At 39.2% G+C, this 21,461-nt stretch overlaps 1 protein-coding gene across 1 annotated transcript in view; it reads left to right on the plus strand.

The window, feature by feature from the left end:
• Positions 1–21,461, plus strand: part of LOC127791761 (26S proteasome non-ATPase regulatory subunit 2 homolog A-like) — a 44,706-nt gene that overhangs the window by 13,233 nt on the left and 10,012 nt on the right. Inside the window, 9 exon segments of the mRNA XM_052321776.1 lie at positions 8,127–8,247; positions 8,341–8,400; positions 8,687–8,754; positions 9,456–9,498; positions 9,745–9,810; positions 9,967–10,005; positions 10,077–10,159; positions 17,780–17,894; positions 18,224–18,298. Of these exon segments, the coding sequence (XP_052177736.1) occupies positions 8,127–8,247; positions 8,341–8,400; positions 8,687–8,754; positions 9,456–9,498; positions 9,745–9,810; positions 9,967–10,005; positions 10,077–10,159; positions 17,780–17,894; positions 18,224–18,298 (670 nt within the window).

The following is a 21,461-nucleotide window of genomic DNA, read 5'->3' on the forward strand; positions in this document are numbered from 1 at the left end:
CATAGGAAGGGATGAGAAAGTTCCATAGGTTCCTTCCTCAATAGTTGAAACATGGCCTCCATCACAACCTTCATTCCCAACATGATTTATAGCCGAATTATTGGATGAATCAATATCCCTATTCGAAATATTAGATGCATGAAAACCATCTTCATAGCAGTTCTCATCTCCAATTTGATTTATAGCCCGCATATCACCTGAATCATCAACTTCCTGCCATTGTAAAATGTGGTATACATGGATCTCGTTGTCTGATCTCTCTACGTCTTTGGAGTCTTGAGTTATCGTTAACTGGTTTACTTAAGTTTGTTCCTTAGATTCTTGTAGATTAGAATTCTGCAGGACTCCAACACCAACTTCCTTATCATTAACTAATTTTTGAGCCGAAATTTCCTAATCCAATGTAGGTAATTTAGCAACGTCTTTTTCTTTCTGTTTGCCAAAATATTCTAGAGGCTTGCTGTCAACAATTCCCTTCTTCAAGAGCTCTATGTTATGGTCGCTCAATCCCGATGATTGATTGTCTGAATCAATCATCTCTCGGCTAGAACTTTCGAGAGAATCATCTAAAACATCTTTTTTCGACTTATAGAAGAATTTAGCTAGAATACTGAATTGATACTCCTTGACAGTGTTATGTGAATAAAAATAATGTGTACATTCAACTAAAAGTGTACAATACAAGAGTATACAAGTATTTAAAATTAATTACACTAATACCCCTTATTTAACTTATTAACACTCTCTCTCAAGTTGGAGCACCTATATTGAGCATGCCCAGTTTGGTACAAATATAATTCACACGAAAACTTCTAAGTGACTTGGTGAGTAAATCAACCAATTGATCGTTGGAATCCATATATGTTGTAACTATATCCCTAGAGAGCACCTTTTATCTAACAAAGTGGCAATCAATTTCAATATGCTTGGTTCTCTCATGAAACACAGGATTAAAAGCAATATGTATTGCAGTTTGGTTGTCACAAATCAATTGTATAAACTTAACCTGCATAACTCTTAACTCCTCAATTAATTGTTTCAACCACACTAGCTCATATGTTGTTATGACCATTACCCTATATTCAGCTTCTGCACTAGATCTTGCGATAACAGTTTGCTCCTTACTTTTCTAAGAGACTAAGTTTCCACCCACAAATACATGGTATCCAAATGTGGATCGCCTATCACTAGGTGATCCTGCCCAATCAACATCTGTATATATCGAAAAATACGAATCACTGCATCCCAATGACTGTCACAAGGTGAATCCAAGAACTGACTTACCACACTCATAGTAAATGAAATATCAGGACATGTGACTGTGAGATAATTAAGTTTCCCAACTAGTCGATGGTAGCGCCCAGGATCAGAAAGAAGCTCTCTTTGTCTCGGTAACATGATATTTGGATCCATAGGGGTATATGTGGGCTTACATCCAAGCAATCTTGTCTCCTCTAGCATATCCAATGCATACTTCCTTTGAGAAATATAGATGCCTTGCTTTGATCAAGCTACCTCAATACCCAAAAAATATTTCAAAGGACCCAGATCCTTAGTTTGAAATTGTTGGTGAAGATGTGCCTTCAATTCAGTGATACCAACATCATCATCCCTTGCAAGTACTATACCATCAACATATACTACTAGAAGAATGTGGTGGCCAAACTGAGAGCAATTAAAAACAAAATGATCAGCTTCATTCTGAGTTAACCCAAACTCAAGAACAGTTGAACTGAATCGACTAAACCAAGCTCAAGGAGATTGTTTTAAACCGTATAAAGATTTTCGAAGGCGACACACTAGCCTAGATTCCCCCTGAGCAACAAAGCTAGGAGGTTACTCCATATACACCTCTTCTTGTAAATTGCCATGAAGGCATGCATTTTTGATGTCTAGTTGATGAAGAGGCCAGTGAAACATAGTAGCAAGGGACAAGAAAAGGCAAACAGAGGAGATCTTAGCAATAGGAGAAAATGTATTGCCATAATCAAGACAAAAAACCTGAGTGTATCCTTTGGTAACAAGGCAAGCCTTAAGATGATTAATCTGGCTGTCAAGGCTAATTTTAACAATGTAAACCCAACAACAACCAACAGTAGACTTATCCTTGGGAAGAGGTCCCAAGTCCTGGAGGAATGTAAGACAGACATTTCTTCAACCATAGTAGCCTGCCACCCTGGATGAGAAAAAGCTTCGAGAACAGATTTAGGAAGAGAAACAAAAGTAGAATATCCAAGGGACAAAGAATCATAGCTAACAAAATGTGAAATAGGATGGAAAGTGGTGCAATGACGAGTACCTTTATGAAGAGCAATAGGTAAGTCAAGATCAGAAGTCGGAGGTGACAGACTAGAGGAGGAAAAACTAGTTGGCACAGAGAATGAGTCAGGAGATGGCTCCCTCTGACTAGTGACGACAGGTGGTGCTGGTTGGGCCACAGGTTGTGGACGTCGTTGATAAACTTGAAGATCGAGGCGATCAAGGTGAGAGGCAAAGAGTGGAGAAGATGGAGATGATGAAAGGTCAAGAAAAGGAACAGGCAAATGTAAGTCAGTAGACACGTACTCGGAGATCTTAGACGAAGAGGAGAAATAAGGAGATGACTCAAAGAAGGTAACATCTGTTGAAACAAAATATTGAGTTAATTGAGGAGAGTAGCAACGATTCCCCTTCGAAGGCTGGAATAACCTAGAAAAACACATTTAACAGAACGAGCAGATAGCTTATCACGACCTGGGGCATGATGGTGAACAAAGCAAGTACTCCCAAAGATACGAGGGGGAAGAGAATATAAATCAACCTTAGGAAAAAGAACAGAATGAGGAATCTGGTTATTAAGGACAAAAGATGACATTTGGTTAATCAAGTAACATGCAGTTAAGACAGCATCACCCCAGTATTAAAACGAAACATGCATATTAAGAAGAAGCGTGCAAGCTGTCTCAATTAAATGATGATTCTTGCGTTCAACTACCCCATTTTGTTGTGGGGTTCCAGGACACGAAGTTTGGTTAAGAATCCCATTGGATGCTATATAAGATTGCAATGGGAGAGACAAATATTCAAGAGCATTATCACTACGAAGAACACGAATAGGCAAATTAAACTGAGTTTTAATTTTAGCATAAAATGTAGTGAAGACTAAAAATAATTTTGAATGCGTTTTCATTAAATATAGCCATGTAGTTTGATAGAAATCATCAATAAATGTTACAAAATAACGAAAATTGTCTTTTGAATTGACACGACTGGGACCACATACATTTGAATGGACTACTAAAAAAGAGAACTAACACGTTTATTGACTCTACTTGGGAAAGAACTACGACTATATTTCCCAAGTTGACAAGACTCACACTAAGGAATAAATACTAGAGAGACTGGGAACCATCTTCTTGAGATTGGGAAGAGATGGGCGCCCTAGTCGACAATGGACCTGTAGTGGGGAAGTAGTCGTCGTGCACGCCATTGAGGAAGCAGGGGAAAACAGATAGTAGAGGCCATGAGACTCAAGCCCCGTGCTAATCGTCTGTCCAGTCCTTCGATCTTGCACAAGAACAAAATCAGACAAAAAGGTTATAGACCAATTCAAACTACAAGTGAGTTAACTGAAAAAGAGCAAATTAAAGGAACATTCTGGTAAATGGAAAATATATGACAATGGTAAAGTAGGAAGAGGGGATGTTGTGCCAATACCCGTGACTGAGGTTTGAGAGCCATCAGCCAATGTAACGGGAGGTAGAGATTGCAGATTTTGAATATGAGACAGGAGAGAGTGATTAGCAGACATGTGATTAGTGGCACTGGAGTCGAAGATCCATGAGCCAAGAAAAGAGGACTTAGCAAAGCAGACAGTAGGGTTATCGGTGTCAGTAAGGGATGTAATAGGTGAAATAGCCTGTTGTGCTGCTTGGAGCTGAAGGAATTGAGCATACTACCCATCGGAGATAGTCACCGGTGAGGAATTACTTGGTGTGATAGATGCCTGACTCTCCGAAGCACCAACAACCATGTTAGTAGTACTGACTGCCTAAGGTGGACGACCATGTAGGCGATAGCAAGTCTCTAGAGTGTGACCAAGACGATTACAATAGGAGCACTGGGGCCGAGGACGATGACAACCATGATCGGTCGGGGTAGTAACAAGGGCGGAGTGATCTCCAGGTACGGACACGCCATGATTAACAATAATAAAAGAGGTTCGAAGTAGCCTGGCTAATACATTTGTCAAAGGAGGGAGAGAAGTATTGCTGAGAATCTGTCTTAACGGATTCAAGCTCCGGTCAAATTCCATGAAGACAGAAGACAATAAACATTTGATCATGTTGTTGTTGTTTCTTGATATCTGGATCAAAAGGCATCAACTCGTTAAAATCGATAATAGAAGCTTGGAGCTTATCCAAATACGTGGTCATATCCAAATCAGCCTGTTATAGATTGAACGAAGCACCAATCACATCATAAATACGAGTGATGTTTCTCGTATACAACTCACGAGCTCGACTCCATAGAGCACTACACTCACAAAGAGGTCGAAATAGAGGCATCAAAGTCGGTGCAATAGTTTGCTACAACGAACCGAGTAATTGTGCATCCACCTGTCGCCAAAGAGATTGATTTCTTGTAGGAATAGATGAGATGGTCATTGATAAATGAGCTTCAAGGCCATGTCCAAGAAACCAAATTTCAACCGCAGATGACCAAGTCGAATAATTTTGGCCATTTAATTTCTCCGTAGTAATAATTGGTGTGCTTGAAAAATGGGGAATGGTCATAGTTGTGGATGTGGTGGAAAGACTTGTGGATGTAGATGAAGACATGATACAGACAGAACAACCTGCTGTTCTAGCTGACTAGGTCTGGATCTGAAGTGGTGGGTCAGACATGAACTAAATAGATCTGAAGTAGATTGGAACCAGATCTGTTGTCTGATCTGAAGCAGATTTGAACCAAAAAGAATACTGGAGGGAGCGCACAAAGCTGAGAGTCGCCGGAACTGGAACAACAACGGATTTGGGCGTGCAAAGCTGGGAGTCGTCGGATCTGGAACAACGACAGATAACACGATCGGATCTGGGCACGAATGATGGCCAGATCTGGGGTCGGCCAGGAAGAAGCAGTGATGGCGGATCTGGGTGGCTATGCGATTTGAGAGATGGTTGTGATCTGGGTGAGCGAATCTGGATGGCTGCGATCTGGGCAAATTTGAGAGATAGCTACGATTTGAGAGACGACCGCGACCTGGGTGGGCGGATTTAGATGGTGATGGTAGCAGCGTCGGTCGGCGGCGACTGGGTTTAGGGTTAGGTTGGGGTTTGTGACTTTGATAGCATGTTATGTGAATAAAAATAACATGTGTATATTCAACTAAAAGTGTACAATACAAGAGTATATATATACATACAAGTATTTAAAATTAATTAAAATTAATTACAATACTACCCCTTATTTATCTTATTTAACAAACAACATTATGAAAAACCCCTGCATCTGTTTGCGTATCACACGGCCTATTTTCTTGCACGTTTTGCGTATCACACTGCTTGAACTAGCACTGCCCCTACCCCGGTTCCACTAACATCAGTTTCCAAAATGAAGGGCTTATCAAAATCTGGGAGGCCCAACACTGGTACTTTGCTCATAGCCCTTTTAAGGTTCTCAAAGGCTTCCTTTGCTTCCGATCCCCAATTGAACCTCCTTCAGTAAATCAATCAATGGTTTGCTAATAACGCCATAATTTTGCACAAACCTGCGATAATACCCTGTTAACCCTAGGAATCCCCTCAAGGCCTTCATTGTTGTGGGCCTCGGCCAAGACACCATTGCCTCCACCTTCTTTGGATCAGTACTCACCTTCCATCTGATATAATGTGCCTTAGGTACTCCACCTGCCTTTGGGTGAAAGCACATTTGGACTCCTTAATAAAAAGCTGGTGGTTCCTTAGGATTTCAAGGGTAAGCTTAAGGTGGGATAGGTGTTGTTCAAATGTAGGGCTGTAAACGAGTATATCATCAAAGAATACCAATATGAATTTGCAGAGATAAGGCTCAAAAATTTTGTTTATGGGGATTGAAAGGTGGTCGGGGCATTGGTGAGCCCGAAGGGCATCGCTAAGAATTCGAAATGTCTATGGTGGGTTTTGAAGGCAGTTTTAGGAATAGCTTCAATTTTCATCCTAATTTGATGATATATCCCGCCCTTAGGTCTAGCTTAGAAAAGAATTTGGCATGGTTAAGTTCATCTAATAGGTCCACCAAGAGTATGGGAAATTTGTCCTTGATGGTCATGGCATTTAGTTGTCAGTAATCGATACAAAACCGCCATGTTCTATCCTTCTTTTTTGACTAAAAGGACGGGAGAAATGAATGGACTTTGGCTAGGCTTAATGAGAGATTGTTCGAGCATGGTTTTAACCATTTTTTCAATTTCATTCTTTTGGTTGGGAGGATAACCGTATGCTCTAATGTTGACTGGTTCAGCATCTGATTTGAGGTTGATATTATGGTCGAACATTCAGGTAGGGGGTAAGGTTTGGGGTTCCATATAAAGGTCCTTGTAATCCACCAACAATTTATTAAAGGAATCCAAATGGCATACCTGGCCTTGCATTCCTTGGGGTGTGTTTACTGTCAACCCAATCTGCCCCTGCATTGTTTACTTTCCTTAATCTCCTTTTGTTGCCACCATTGAGAAGAGGTGTGCTAGCTAGCTCCACTTGCCCTTCAACACTCTTTGCAATCTCTTTCCTGATATCATTTTACAAGCTCCCGTCTCCTTTCCCCTAGATAAGGTCATCCTCTTACCTTCTTTCTCAAAGGATACCTTCATCCTATTGAAATCGAAGCTAATGGGGCTCACCCCCTTTATCCAGTCCACTCCTAGGACCACATGGCACCCCTCTAACTATAGTAATCTCAAGTCGGTTTCAAACTTCTCCCCTTGCATCTCCCAACAAAGACCATTGCAGGCGAAGTTACTTAACACCCTTTGGCTGTTGGCTACTATCATGTTCAAGGGAGGGGTTCCTGTGAGCGAACACTTCAATTTCTTGGCCATGCTTTCATCAAGAAAGCTATGGGTGCTCCCACTATCTATTAGAATCGTAAGATTACAGTCCTTAACTTGACCTTCTACCTTGATGATCTTGTTGTTGGCCACTCCTTTCAGGGCATGTATAGATATCTCTCCATTGTCTTCTTCTTCACCCTCTTCAACATTTTCTTCCCTTGCTTCATCCTGTTCCTCCTCTTCTTCTCCTTCCAGCAACAAGATCTGCCTCTTGCACTGATGTTCGGATGGTACTTATCCCCACATCTGAAGCATAGGCCAACCATTCTTCTTTGCTCCCGTAATTGTTCCCCATAGGGAATAGAGCTTGTTCTCATAAGGTGCTTCCCTCCAGTGCTTCCTTTGGTAGCTTCATGAATGTGACCCCTCGCCCCCATACTAGACGTTCCTGTATTCACTCCCTTAGGCAAGTGTCTTTGCTTTTTGATTAAGGCCTCTACCATCATTTCTTGCAAGCGAGCACTCCTTGAAGCTTGCTCGACTGTTTGAGGCTTCATCATTTTTACCATTGGTTTGAGCTCATCACTCAACCCACTCATGAAGCTTGATACGAAATAAGCTTCTGAGAGGTGATGGTTATGGCTGACCATATACGACCTAAGCTCTTCAAACCTCCTGAGATAGGATCCCACACTCCCAATCTGCTTAGTTTATTGAACTCTTCGATTTTATCCACCATACTTCTCTCCCAAAACGTTCACATAACTTCTCAGAGAATTCCTCCCAAGTGTATTCTCTCCTTACCCTCAAACACCCTTGCAACCATGCATCTACCACCTCGTTGAAGTATGTAAATGCAGAATTTAAAAAACGCAACGGAAATAGGTGCTGCTAACGGATCATTTCGTGACAAGGTGGTGGTTGCATTCCTTATGAAACTAATTGTTGTGACACCTGTAAATAAAATACTTTTGCCACATTAGCTTTTTTTTTTTTCTTTTTTAAACTTTCAGCATGTTTCCTGAATGTTGTACTTTTGATAGCATACAGCTATCCATGTCTGAATGGAATTCAATGCATGATATATGGTTCAGTTCTGAAAACATTTTGTTTCTAGGCAGGAGATACGGACCTCAACAAGCTCTATGACTTCAGTTCCAAAACCTTTAAAGTTTTTGCGTCCTCATTATGGAACGCTAAAGTCATATTATGAAACAATGGCAGAATCAGATGTGAAGGTATAAGCTCTTTAAATAGTTCCCCCCCCCACCTCGGGAAATTTTTGTTTCAGCTCTGTAACCAGTCTGATTCACATTTTCTTTCTGATACAGAAATTCCTAGCAGATATACTTTCAGTATTGGCAATGACCATGTCTGCAGAGGGTGAAAGGGTATGCTGGAGGTTTTGTGTCTCATTTGTTTGTCTGATTGCCTTATTAGGTTGTGGAGCAACCTCTTACCCTGTGACTTTCCTCTAGTCGCACATGTTATATACGTTAATGTACTCTTGTAGTCATGTTACTTGCAATACTGGCTTAATTGGAATATATTAACTTTAGTTTATGTAAGATATTTGGTGTTTACATTGGTGTCGGGCTGTGCCTAATTATGGTGGGAATATTGCATTTTGTGCAATAAGTGTAACTGATGTTCTGATTTATGTTTCAATTCCCCCAGGAGAGCTTAAAGTACAGGCTGTTGGGTTCTGAAGGTGATATAGGCTCATGGGGCCATGAATATGTCAGGTGAGCTGCATCAGATAAAATAAGAGGGTAGCTGTTCATGTCTGTATGCTTGTTTTACCGAGGATTTAGATGTTTTGCTTGGATTATTTGGGTGCCCTAACTGGTGGTTTAAAGTAGAATTAAATTCCAAAGGTTCTTATTTTCTTCTCCTAATTGGTCATTTGAAGTAGAATTAGATTCCAAATTTCATTTTTTAATGGCTTCTTGCGTATGCTGATGTGGATTAGGACACTTAAAACACCTACTTGTTTCATATTCATGCCTATTAATTCATTACTTTTGGTTCTAATTAGAATATAATACTATTCAAACAAACAATGGCCTTCCTTCCTTTACCTGTAGCAGAGAGGTCTAAAAGGCTCATCTCCTTTGCATTGTGTAAAGGAGGGAAAAAGGCTCGCTTTCACTTTGAGATTTGCCATGGGCAAAAATTTTTTTTTGATTGATCTTGGGGTTGATCTTATTTTGATTACTTTGTTTGTAATGTGAGTCACCTGTAGGGCTGTGATCATTGGGACATTATATGCATTATGTTTGTTGAGAATGCTGCTCTCATACACTTTTTCGTTATTTTAATATCATTGTCATGTTACATGGATTCTTGTTTCCATTTGGAGTCCTACTGGCTTTCATTTTTACTTGGTCGTGATTCTGCTTCTGTTTTAGTTAACTTTGAAAACTATTTAACTTGTTCCTGACAGAAACTTAGCTGGTGAAATTGCACAAGAGTATGCAAAAAGACAGGTTAGAAATTTTTTTTTGTGCTATTAATATGCCTCTGACTGGGATTGATATTACTAGACCAATGTATGCTAGTTATGCAGTGATTCTTCTCCTGTATCATTTATTTTGATTGTTAGCAGATGGACCTGGTGCAATGGTGAGGTTGCTCCAGCAGTTCTTGGATGTTTGGGTTCAGGAACAATCCTTGCCATATATGTTCCCTTTACCATGCCCTTTTGTAACAGATCTTTGTATAAATAATTTCAGGGTGAAGAAGGCCCAATTGATGATCTAATGGACCTTGTACAACAAATTATTGCCTTTCACATGAAGGTATGATTCATACAAGGTGTTTTTGGTTTGCTTCTTTATTGTTAGGAAACTGTAGACATATTAAGAGCTTTGTTGCGTACATATTTAGTCAAAAATATCATTGCAAACATTTCTTTGGAATCTGTTTCTGACTCTTTGTGCCTGCCTGTCTTACAGCACAATGCTGAATATGAGGCTGTGGATCTTTTGATGGAGGTATTTATCCACTTTTTTCTTGTCCTTGTCTTGCTGCACGAGTATGTTAGCAATATCTTGAACTACTTTAGGTTGAAGACCTTGATTTGTTAGTGGAGCATGTGGATGCTACAAACTATAAAAGAACATGCCTGTACCTCACCAGTGCTGCAAGGTTAGTGAATCCTGAGAATCCTAGATTTAATCAAGTTTTATCTCCTGAAACTAGTTTCCTTTTCCCCTATTGTGGTCTGGATTACATATTGATCTACCGTAACAGTTTGAATGTGTATAAGCTTGTTTCTTGTGAATGCATGCCACAGTTTGTGTGCAATTGAAGGAATATGAATACCAACAACTGATAAATAAGCCGTAGCAAATGAGAGACCTATAGACTATTCACTAAATGAAGCAGCGATGTGCTATTGTTTGAAATATAGCATCTCAAAAGTCTATTTAGATAATATGAATTGCAAGAAGTGACCTACTTAACCTGGATCAAACTTCTCAATCACCCAAGATTGTGGTGTGTTAGATAGCTAGTAGTTAGTGTAAAAACTCGTTGGATCAAACAAACATGAATTTTTGACAAATTCAAAATTGTTGGGGGCATAACCCTTCATAATGGTTGCTTGTTGTAACAAATGAGCTACATTGTTGCTTCGACGTTGGACTGTAGTGTTAAATTTACAAGGGTTCTTGCATTTTCACGAATAAATGCAAGTAAAGAAGTTAGTCCAAGATCATGGATTAAGGATTGACTCAAGGACTATCAAGACTTCAATAGGAAAATCTATGCAAGTGGTGTGTGTGATGATTATGAGAAAAAATAATATGGTGTGCCTCCAAGAGATGAGATAGGATGGAGATCAAGCTAAAGTATTTAGATAATCTAGATATAAACTTTGGTACTCTGGGAAGGATCGAGCAAAAGAGTGGAGTGGAGATTATTATGAATAGGACTTTGAAGGATGGGGTAGTATATGTGAAGAGAAACTAAGGAGATGGAAAACCAATTTGGTTTTATACCTAGCTAGAAGGTCCATAATTGAATCTATATATTTGCTAAGGCACCTAATGGAAATATATAGAGAATCAGAGATAACAAAAGGATTTTCTTATGGTGCGTATAGATCTAGAAAAAAAGCTTAAGACACTTTTTAAAAAAATCTTATGGAGAGTTCTAGAGAAGAAAGGTGTCCAAATTGCTTATATACAGGTTGTTAAAGACATGTATTATGGAGTAGAAACATGCATTAGAACTTATGGAGCAGACATTAAAGTGTTTCCAATTATAGTAGGGTTACATTAAGGGTCGACATTAAGCCCTTATTTGCCCTAGTAATGGATGAAATCACTACCCATGTGTCATGGGACTATTGTTGTAATTGGCAAGTTTGGTAGGCGAGAATTTCTATTAGGTAGTTAAGCCTATTTCAACTTCAAATAATTTGTAAAAACATGTGGACGTGAGGCTGCATTTGGTGCCTCTCTTGAGCTGGATCAATATAAATCACAACTGATGTCGCTCCTTTGGGTATGTTGAGAATAGAACATTCCAATTCTCTCGCCTAATTCTCTCTCTTCCTTCCCTCTATTTCTCTCCCCCCTCAATTTTCTCTGTTTCTTTCCCCCAATTCTCCTCAATTCAAAGGAGAATTCCCTTTTGTCAGATTCAACTTTGACATTTGGGTATCAGAGCACGATCTCGGGCGAAGATTATCCTTCTTCCTCACCATGGTCGATGGCACCCGTATGAAGCAGATGGAGGTACAACTTCAATAGGTCACAGTGGCAGTAGCTGACATGCAGATCAGGATGGGAAGTATGGAGTCGACTATGGAGTCAGTGGTGGAGAGAAGAATTGATGGAGCCATGGAGCGGTGGCGTGAAGAAAGTCGAGAACAACACAACTAGTTGAAGGATCAAATGCAATTGTTCATGTGGATGGTTACGAGCAACAATTAGGTAAGACTCTCTTGAATTCCCTCCTAGGGAGAGATCTAACTCGATCTTATCAGGACACATACTGGCCCCTAGAAATTGAGGACACCTTTGAATTTGAGGCAGATCCAGTGGTGGTAGGGGAGAATACTATGGAAAGGAGATAGGGAATTCAGGCTGTTTCTCATTAGCTTGGTTTTCCATTACCAAAGTTGGAGATCCCTATGTTTGATGGCGTGAATCCGAGGTGGTGGGTACACGTGTGATAGGATGTTCAGCATCCATCATGTACCTGAACACCAGCGAGTGACTCTCGTCGCTGCCTACCTCAATGATGCCGGAGATACTTGGTTCTAGAGATGGATAAGAGCTAAGGAAGGGAGTCGTTGGGCGGAATTTGTGGAATATCTATGTGAACAATTCAGTGACAGAAACATGATGGACGCAATGGAGGAGTTTAACAAACTATGTTAGGAGGGATCAGTTCAATCCTATTAGTTAAGGTTTGAAGAGCTTAAGTTGCTCATGTTGATTCTGAATCCACACCTCACAGGAGGGCTACTTTGTTTCCAGCTTTGTGAGTGGGTTGAGTGAAAAGCTGAGGCCAATTGTGAAGATGCTACAACCCAAAACTATCAAACAAGTAGTCGAATGTGCAAGGTTACATGAGGGGTATGAACACTGGAACACTTCAGTATAGTGGCAAGGGAGTGGGAAGAGGAGGAAGGAGCAATCAAGGTGGAAAAGGAGTGAGCAACTCAATAACTATTGTTCCCATTCCCATAACTAGTGGGATGATTATAGAACAGAAGAGGCAAGCATGATTATGCTTCTACTGTGGAGACATGTATGTTCCAGGGCATCAATGCTGAAGATGGCTCTTAGTACTAGAAGGAGAAGAAGAAACAGAGGAACTTGATAAAGGGGCTAACATTCAGGCAAAAGGGGAAGGGGAAGAATGTGGAGATCTCACTGCATGCCCTCAGAGGGCTAACCAATAGTAGGATAATCAGGGTGGAAGGAAAGGTTCAAGACAACAAATTGATGGTGTTAATTGATAATGGAAGCACCCATAGCTTCCTATACGAAGGGACAACCAAGAAATTGAAGTGTGAGCTAACAAGGACTCAACCATTGTCAGTCACTGTGGCACATGGTCACAAGGTGATGTGCATATCGGCTTTTGTGGGGTTTTGTTGGGAGATGCATGGAGAAACATTTGAAGCAAACTTAAGGTTGCTCAAATTGGGAGGATGTGATATAATCCTTAGAGTGAACTGGATGAAGGGAGTGATTCTTATAAGCTTTGACCTTAATAAAATGGAGGACACGTTCGAGAAGGAGGGTAGGAGGATGACTCTCACATGTAGTCTTGAGACAGGGGTGTGCAAAATGATATTCGAGAAGAAGTTGCAAAAAATTCTGAAGACAAAGTGGACTCAGGTGGCTCAACTCTTCTCAATCCATGTAGTTGAGCAAAGGGAAGAGGAGCTAGGATAGAAGGAAGAAAGGAAGACACCCCTCGACAGTCAGCTTCCACACCATTGGAAGGTACACGAACTAGATTTACTTAATAAACTCCTATTTGAATTTAATGACCTATGCAAAGAACCCAATTCACTCCTAGCCCATAGACACAATGATCATTCCATCATTCTTAAACCCAATACTGAGCCAATCAACATCAGAGCCTATAGGGGCCACACAGAAAGGAGAAATTGAGAAATTGATAAGGGACATGTCGATAAGGTCTATCATTCGACCGAGTCAAAGCCCTTATGCCTCACCTATACTTGTTAAAAAGAAAGATAGTAGCTGGCGGTTTATCAAACACTTTAGTAGTATTGTGGCTCAAATTACTGAGTGTTTAAAGAAAGGAAAGTTCCATTGGGGTGAAGAACAAGAGCAAAGTTTCGCCTTGATAAAAGAGAAATTATGTACCGTTCCTGTCTTAGCTTTGTCAAGCTTTGATAAATTGGTTCAGGTTGAGTGCGATGCAAGTGGAGTGGGTATAGGTGTTGTGTTGTCCCAAGAGAAGAGACCAATTGCATTTTTCAGTGAGAAGTTGTGTGAAGCTAGAAGAAAGTGGTCTACTTATGATAAGGAGTTTTATGCAGTGGTGAGGGCTCTTAAGATATGAGAACATTACTTGATTGCCAAAGAATTTGTTCTTTACACGGATCACTAAGCTCTTAAGTACTTGAGTAGCCAAAGGCAATTGAGGAGTGATATGCATGCTAGATGGTATGCTTTTATTGATAAATTTTCATATAAAATTGTGCATAAGTTGGGACAACATAATCGAGTGGCGGACGCTTTGAGTAGGCGTGTGGATTTGATCAAGACCCTTAGTGTTGAGATTGTTGGGTTTAAGTGCTTGAAAGAATTATATGCGACAGACAAGGATTTCAAACATGTGTGGGAACAATGCATGTCTCAGCAACCGTCGAGAGATTTCTATGTGCATGATGGGTTTCTCATGAAGGGAAATTAGTTGTGCATCCTTTGCACATCTCTTCGTGAGAAAATTATTCGGGATTTGCATGGTGGTGGCTTAGCAGGGCATCTTGAAGAGACAAGACTATTAAAGTTGTTATGGGAAGGTATTATTGGCCAAGAGCAAGGAGAGATGTTTCTATTATTGTGGCGAGGTGTTATATATGTCAAACAGCTAAGGGGCACTTTTCTAACGCCGGTCTCTACCTGCCATTGCCTGTTCCCAATGCTATTTGGGAAGATTTGTCTATGGACTTTGTGTTGGGTCTACTGCGAACCCAACGAGGTATGGATTCTGTTTTTGTAGTGGTTGACAGGTTTTCCAAGATGACGCACTTTCTTCCATGCAAGAAGACGGCAGATGCAGTAGCTACTGCCAAACTGTTTTTCAAGGAGATTGTTAGACTACATGGAGTCCCTAAAACTATTACTTCGGATTGTGATACAAGGTTTTTGATTCACTTCTAGATTACGTTGTGGAAAATGTTCAATTCATCTTTGAATTTCAACAGCACAGCACATCCCCAGACTGATGGACAGACAGCGGTGGTGAATTACCTTAGGAAATCTGATTCGTAGTGTTTGCAAAGACAAGCCAAGACAATGGGACCTAGTCATAGCTCAAGCGGAATTTGCCTACAAGAACGCTGTGCATAGCTCAATAGAAGATCACCATTCTCTATCGTATACATGAAAGTTCCTAATCATGCATTGGATTTGGTAAAATTGCCAAAAGCACCAGGTTTCAGTGTTGCAACTAGTGACTTAGCGAGCATGTTCAAGCAGTTCAGGAAGATGTCAAGCAAAAGTTGCACGAGGCGAATAAGAAGTACAAGGCAGCAGCTGACAAGCATAGGAAGCACAAGGTATTTGCGGTTGGAGATGAAGTCATGATATTCTTGAAGAAGGAACGGATTCCAACAGGACAACAGAACAAGCTCAAGCCAAAGAGGTATGGTTCTTACAAGATTACAAAGAAGATCAATGATAATGCTTATGTTGTGGATTTGCCTAATCATATGGGTATTTTCAAAACATTCAATGTTGCTGATCTTTTTTTGTATTTACTAGATGTTGAGTTGTCATACCCAGATCATAATTCAAGGACGAATTCTTCTCAAGTGGAGGTAAATGATGCGGTCACCAATCAAAGACTAGACCCAAAGCCGACCCGACCATGCCGGAACAATATTTTAATACTTCTTAAAGTTTTAAAATTCTACTTAATTTAGGATTCTACTTCATGTTATTTTAATACTTCTTAAGTTTTAGAATTCTACTTGATTTAGGATTCTACTTCATGTTGGATTAGGATTTTATTTTTATTAGAATTCTAGTTGACTTTTACTTAGGATTTATTTCTATTAGGATTTTAGTTGGATTTTGTTTAGAAATATTAGATGGATTTGGATTAGCCAAATACTATAAATATGCCTAAGATCTAGAGTTTGTAATCAAGTTTTTCTCAATCAAATGTCAGCAATCTATTTGGGTTTTCTTAGAAAAATAGTCTTGTTTTTGCGTTTTCTTGAAAGTTAAGTTTCGACCATTGAAGTTTGCTATTTCAAGGATTTATTTTGGTGTGTTTTTTTTCACACACACGCTACACGCTGCTTCAGCAGCTCACTATGGATGGCAGTTACACTAATTAGATGCAAAGAATGCATTTCTTCATGGTGATTAAGAAGAAAAGATCTTCATGGAGCAGCCACTAGGATTTAAGGAAGGAAAAGGAGATGAGGTGTGTAGACTTAAAAAGGCCTTATATGGTCTCAAGCAGTCACCGAGAGCTTGGTTTAATAGGTTCTCTAAAGCAATGAAGTGTATGGGGTATCAACAAAGTAGAGGAGACCATATTCTCTTTTTCAAGCACTCAGGGGAGGAAAAAGTGACTACATTATTGATTTATGTGGATGATATCATTGTGACAGGGAATGATATGGATGAACAACAAGATCTAAGAATCAAGTTGGCCTAAAATTTCGAGATAAAAAACTTGGGATTACTTTAATATTTCTTTGGAATAGAGGTAGCCTACTTCAAATAAGGTATATTTCTATCCCAGCGTAAGTATGTATTGGACCTTTTGAAGGAGATATGTTTACTGGGAAACAAAGGAGTATGCACTCCAATAAAGTCTTGTCTGAAATTAGGAGAAGACACCAACAATGCACTAGTGGATAAAGGCAGATATCAGAGGTTAGTAGGACATTTGATTTACTTATCACACATTAGGCCGGACATAGCCTAAACATTGAGTTTAGTAAGTCAATTTATGTATTGCCCAACTGAGAGTTATATGTAGGCCGTAAGACGAATATTGTGCTACTTGAAAACTACCCTGGATAAAGGAATCCTATTTAAAGCGAAGGTTCTTTGGATATACAAGGGTATACAGATGTGGACTATGTTGGATCTATAATTGATAGAACATCTATTGCAGGGTATTGCATGTTTTTGGGAGGAAATTTGGTCTCTTGGCGAAGTAAGAAGTAGAGCATAGTGGCGAGATTAAGTGCTGAAACTAAGTTTAGAGCTATGGCATTTGGTCTATTTGAATTACTATGGATGAGAATTGTGCTAGAAGATTTGAAGATTGCTATCAAGGAACCAATCAAGTTATTTTGTGACAACTAATCAAGCATAAGCATTGCACATAATCCTGTATAGCATGACAGGACCAAACAAATTGAGATTGATCGACACTTTATAAAAGAAAAGCTTGAAAAATGTATAATTCAAATTCCCTGTGTTCCTTCTAAGCAACAGGTGACAGATTGATTGACAAAAGGATTGGTGACTACGAGATTTGAAGACCTAAAATGCAAGCTGGGGATGATAGGTATTCATTCACCAGCTTGAGGCTGAGCGTTGGCGTGAAAAGATTCTCGGGAAAGGAAAGGAGAGGAGGTAGCAGTGCAGTTTTTAGAATGTTTTATTTTTTGGTCTTGATTAGATTAGTTTCTTAAAACAGATTAAGAAACTTTTCTAATCTTTTGTATTATAATCTTTCCTAAATGTTGTAATCTTTCTAATTGTAAACTTCCTATACCGGTATATTCCAACCCTATAACTAGGGCTACATGTAAATGAATTAATATGCTTTTCCATTCAAAATCTTCAGATCACAAACGCCAGAGAACAGAAATATGATCTTCTACTTAGATTCTTCCAATGGGAGGTGACATTTTAAGTTTTACTTTCAAGAAAAGGGAGATGACATTCAACTAACATAACCTTTGGGCAGCCAAATTACTGTTATTTAAATGTTTCATGGTTCTGTGCTTTGCTATTATCAGCCTACTTTCTCTCATTTGTGCTTCCTACTTATGTTTGGAATCTCAACATCTTGCAGATACCTTCCTGGACCAGATGATGTACTAGTTCTAGATATTGCATATGTGATCTATCTAAAATTTGAGGAGTATCCAAGTGCACTTCAGATTGCCCTTTTTCTTGACAACCTGCAGGTTTACACTTAATTATATTTGTCAAATATTTTCTTTTTCTCCTTAACCTGGGTAAAATAGAGATAAATAATGCAAAATAATAATAATAATAATATTAGTAAACTTGAAATTTGGAAATTTGTTTTTAGTGACTAAATAGCAGGTATGCCTTTTTACTATTGGAAAATGAGATGGAATTATCAGATGATATTCTCCCCACCCATTTTTTGTTCATAATGACTGGGTAGCAAGTATGTCCTTTATACTTTTGGACGAGAGGACATTGATCGGATGACATTCGCCCCACCCACATTTCTGTTTTCACTGACATTTCATTCTACTCCTTGCAGTATGTGAAACAGATATTTACCTCTTGTAATGATCTGCTACGAAAGAAGCAATTTTGTTTCATGATAGCTAGACATGTAAGTACTTTCCAGCTGGTTCTATTTTTTCACTAAAATGTTGGTTATACTTATCTCTCCTTTCATTTCCCAAGATCATTATAGTGGTGGGTTCAAGGTGTGAAGAACCCAATAGTTTTCCTTTGTGTATGATGTACCCATTTTGTTATGCTTCTTGCTCATATTTGGGGTCAGTTCTTAATGACGGTGCTTGTCTAGAATAAAATGCAAGCTACCAGTTTAATATTTTAAATAGTATCTTTCCTGTTATTAAATTTCATCATTTTTATTGTAATATGACAATATATTGTCTTTCAAATTTGGAATGCCCTTCATGATCTCTCTGTTGGACCTGATACTTGAGATAGAGTTCTTGTTTTTTCTTTCAAATTTGGAATATCCTTCATGATCTGTTGGACCTGATACTTGGGACGGAATTCTTGTTTTGTGCTTGGAGATAATCAGCTTGCTGTTCTCTCAATTAACTTCTTGGGTAGATGCTGATGATGAAGTTATTCATAAATAATATTTAAAAGCTAGGCCATTGCAATATTACAGTTTTGCACTTTCGAATGATTTCCTTCTTTATTTTTCTGAGTGTGGCTAAGGGGAAGGGGGCATATAGGATTTTTTTATTCTGACTCAAGGTCATTCCTTTAGTCACCAAATGTTTTTATGTGAGTCAGAGGAGATTTTGGATGGTGTTATCATGGCTTAATGAGAGTGTTGATTCATGATTCAAAGTTGGACTTCCAGTGAGAAGATGATGATTGTCTAGATTAGGATTCTTTATTGCATATGCTTTAACAGATGAGATTTGATCTGAAACATACAGATTGAATTTCAATTATGTATCCCTATAGTTTTTCTGCCATGATAAATGGAACTCCAGCATATCTCGTTCATACTTCTATAGGTCATTGACTGGGGGATCCTTCAACACCTCTCTATTATTTGTGTCATTGAAGATTTGACCAAAGATGGATAAAGGAATTCTAATTAAGGTCCTTTGAGTTGGACAATGAATGGTTCAGAGAAGGTGATTTCCTACTTTCTCTAAATGAAGTATAAATCTATTTTCTCTAGTATTGGTTACCGTTTCTAGATTAAAGGTAATTTGTAAAAATATGAGATCATTCTGGTCAGGAATTTGTGTACTAAGGAGGTGGCTACGCTTGTGCCTGCTAATTGTTTGGGTCTTCTGGGGAGGGCTTCTTACTAAAATGCTGTTTGGGCTGCTCAGGCAGCAGTGCTTGAAAGTATTAGAAGATTTAAAGAGAATGGAAGCGGCACTATTTCTTACTTATTTGAAGTGGGAAGACTCGCATTGATCAGGAGCAATTTCTCTAGTCTTCCTGCATATTTTTTGTGTCTATTTTCTTTTCCCATTTCATTTCTGAAGAGGTTGGTGAAGCCCAAAAGAGATTTCTTTGGAGTTGGATTGTGAAAGATATGCCATTTAGATGTTATCAATGTAGAGCTTCAAGATGGAGGCTGTCAGATTCGTGGATCTGCATTGATAACATCTAACATCCAAATGGCAAAAGGCTCAGGGAAAGGCGCCAAAAGGTACAGAGAGAGAGAGAGAGAATTGAGGCAGGAAGGATGAGAGATCAAATTATATTCAAGGATACCTCAAAAGGGAGTGGGATCAGTTAGTTTTATACTAATCCATCGCTCAGGGAAAGGCACCAAAAGGCTGCCAAATTCAAATATTACAACTGCCTACTTATTTTGGTAAGGCTTATAACTGCCTTCACACTACTTAAGCCCCCTGCCTTTATAACTGTAGGCACATGTCAGAGGCCTAGGCATTGGAAGGGTTATCATTGCTAGTGAAGCACTCACAACATGGTTGTGGATGTTTTCACAATGAAAAGAGATATTGGAGAAGAGTGATACCTGGTATTGCTTGGCTTGTGGATTTCTAAGTTAGTCTTCAAATCTTGCAAAAGATGCATTTCAAAGAGTTTATGCAGTAGTTGAGATGTTTTCAGTGACATTAGCCTTAAGGTAGGAGGGGGCAGAGTGTTATTCAAGAAAGGCCAATGGTGTGAAGAGGGAGATGATTGCTGCAATTTTCCTTCTTTTCTAGTGATTTCACTGGAAGATGGAAATCAGTTTGGGAGGATGTTGAAATGGCTTTACATTTTGTAGTTTAGAGTTGAAGCTTCATTGACCTTATTGTGAAATAGATTGCACCAAAACATGGATAGTTTGAAGTGAAATCTTTCTATTCTGTTCTTTAATTGATGTTACATTCCCTTGGAAGGGGATAGGGAAAACAAAAGGCTCAAGAGGGAATCACATTCTTTATTTTACACAGACGCAGGTCATGGTAAACTATGCATAATTTAATAATCTAGAAGCACGTTGTTTTGGTAGGATCAGATCACAGAGAAATCAAGAGAAAGAGGATATGGAAAATTTAATGCGGTTTGTTCCCAACAAACCTACTCAAATCAATGAAGATGTTTTTGGATGGAAAAACTACAAATCCTCTTACAACTAAATTTTTGTATGGAGAAAACCGTAAACCCTCACAATATTCACAATTCTAGATAACTGGTCATGCTTTACTCAAATATATGACACTGGTTATTGAGTTGTGACTCACTCTATAGACACTCAACTCAATAACACCGGTTACAATCTCTATGAAAACCCTAACTACTCAGATCTGCCCACTCAAAACCTAGGCTGGTTGGGCCTATCTATAGGGTACGACCCCACCCCATCAGGTTTTCCTATTCCCACATGGAATAGGTTTCTCATGAATACGATCTGCCCACTCAAAACCTAGGCTGGTTGGGCCTATCTATAGGGTACGACCCCACCCCATCAGGTTTTCCTATTCCCACATGGAATAGGTTTCTCATGAATACCTAAATTTTGTTATCCTAAAAAAACAAATCTCATCTGGTTTGGGATTTGAGGAGTTTACTAACAGTTTTGAATTGCTGCAGCATGTGCAAGGATGTTGAATTAATGTATAATTTACTAATCTGCTGGATAACGACTAGGAAAGCTGTGGTCTTTGATTTCTGTGGCTTTTCTTTGTGGGTTGATACAAGATGAGATGGGATAAAGTTGAGAAAGAGCAAGAAAAAGGCACGGGAGTGGCTCCTTCTTGTCTTATGTGGATCATGGAGAGAAAGCAACCGATGTCCTTTTAGAGGACAAG

The sequence above is a fragment of the Diospyros lotus genome, chromosome 15 (assembly GCF_014633365.1).
Source record: "Diospyros lotus cultivar Yz01 chromosome 15, ASM1463336v1, whole genome shotgun sequence".
NCBI lineage: Eukaryota > Viridiplantae > Streptophyta > Magnoliopsida > Ericales > Ebenaceae > Diospyros > Diospyros lotus.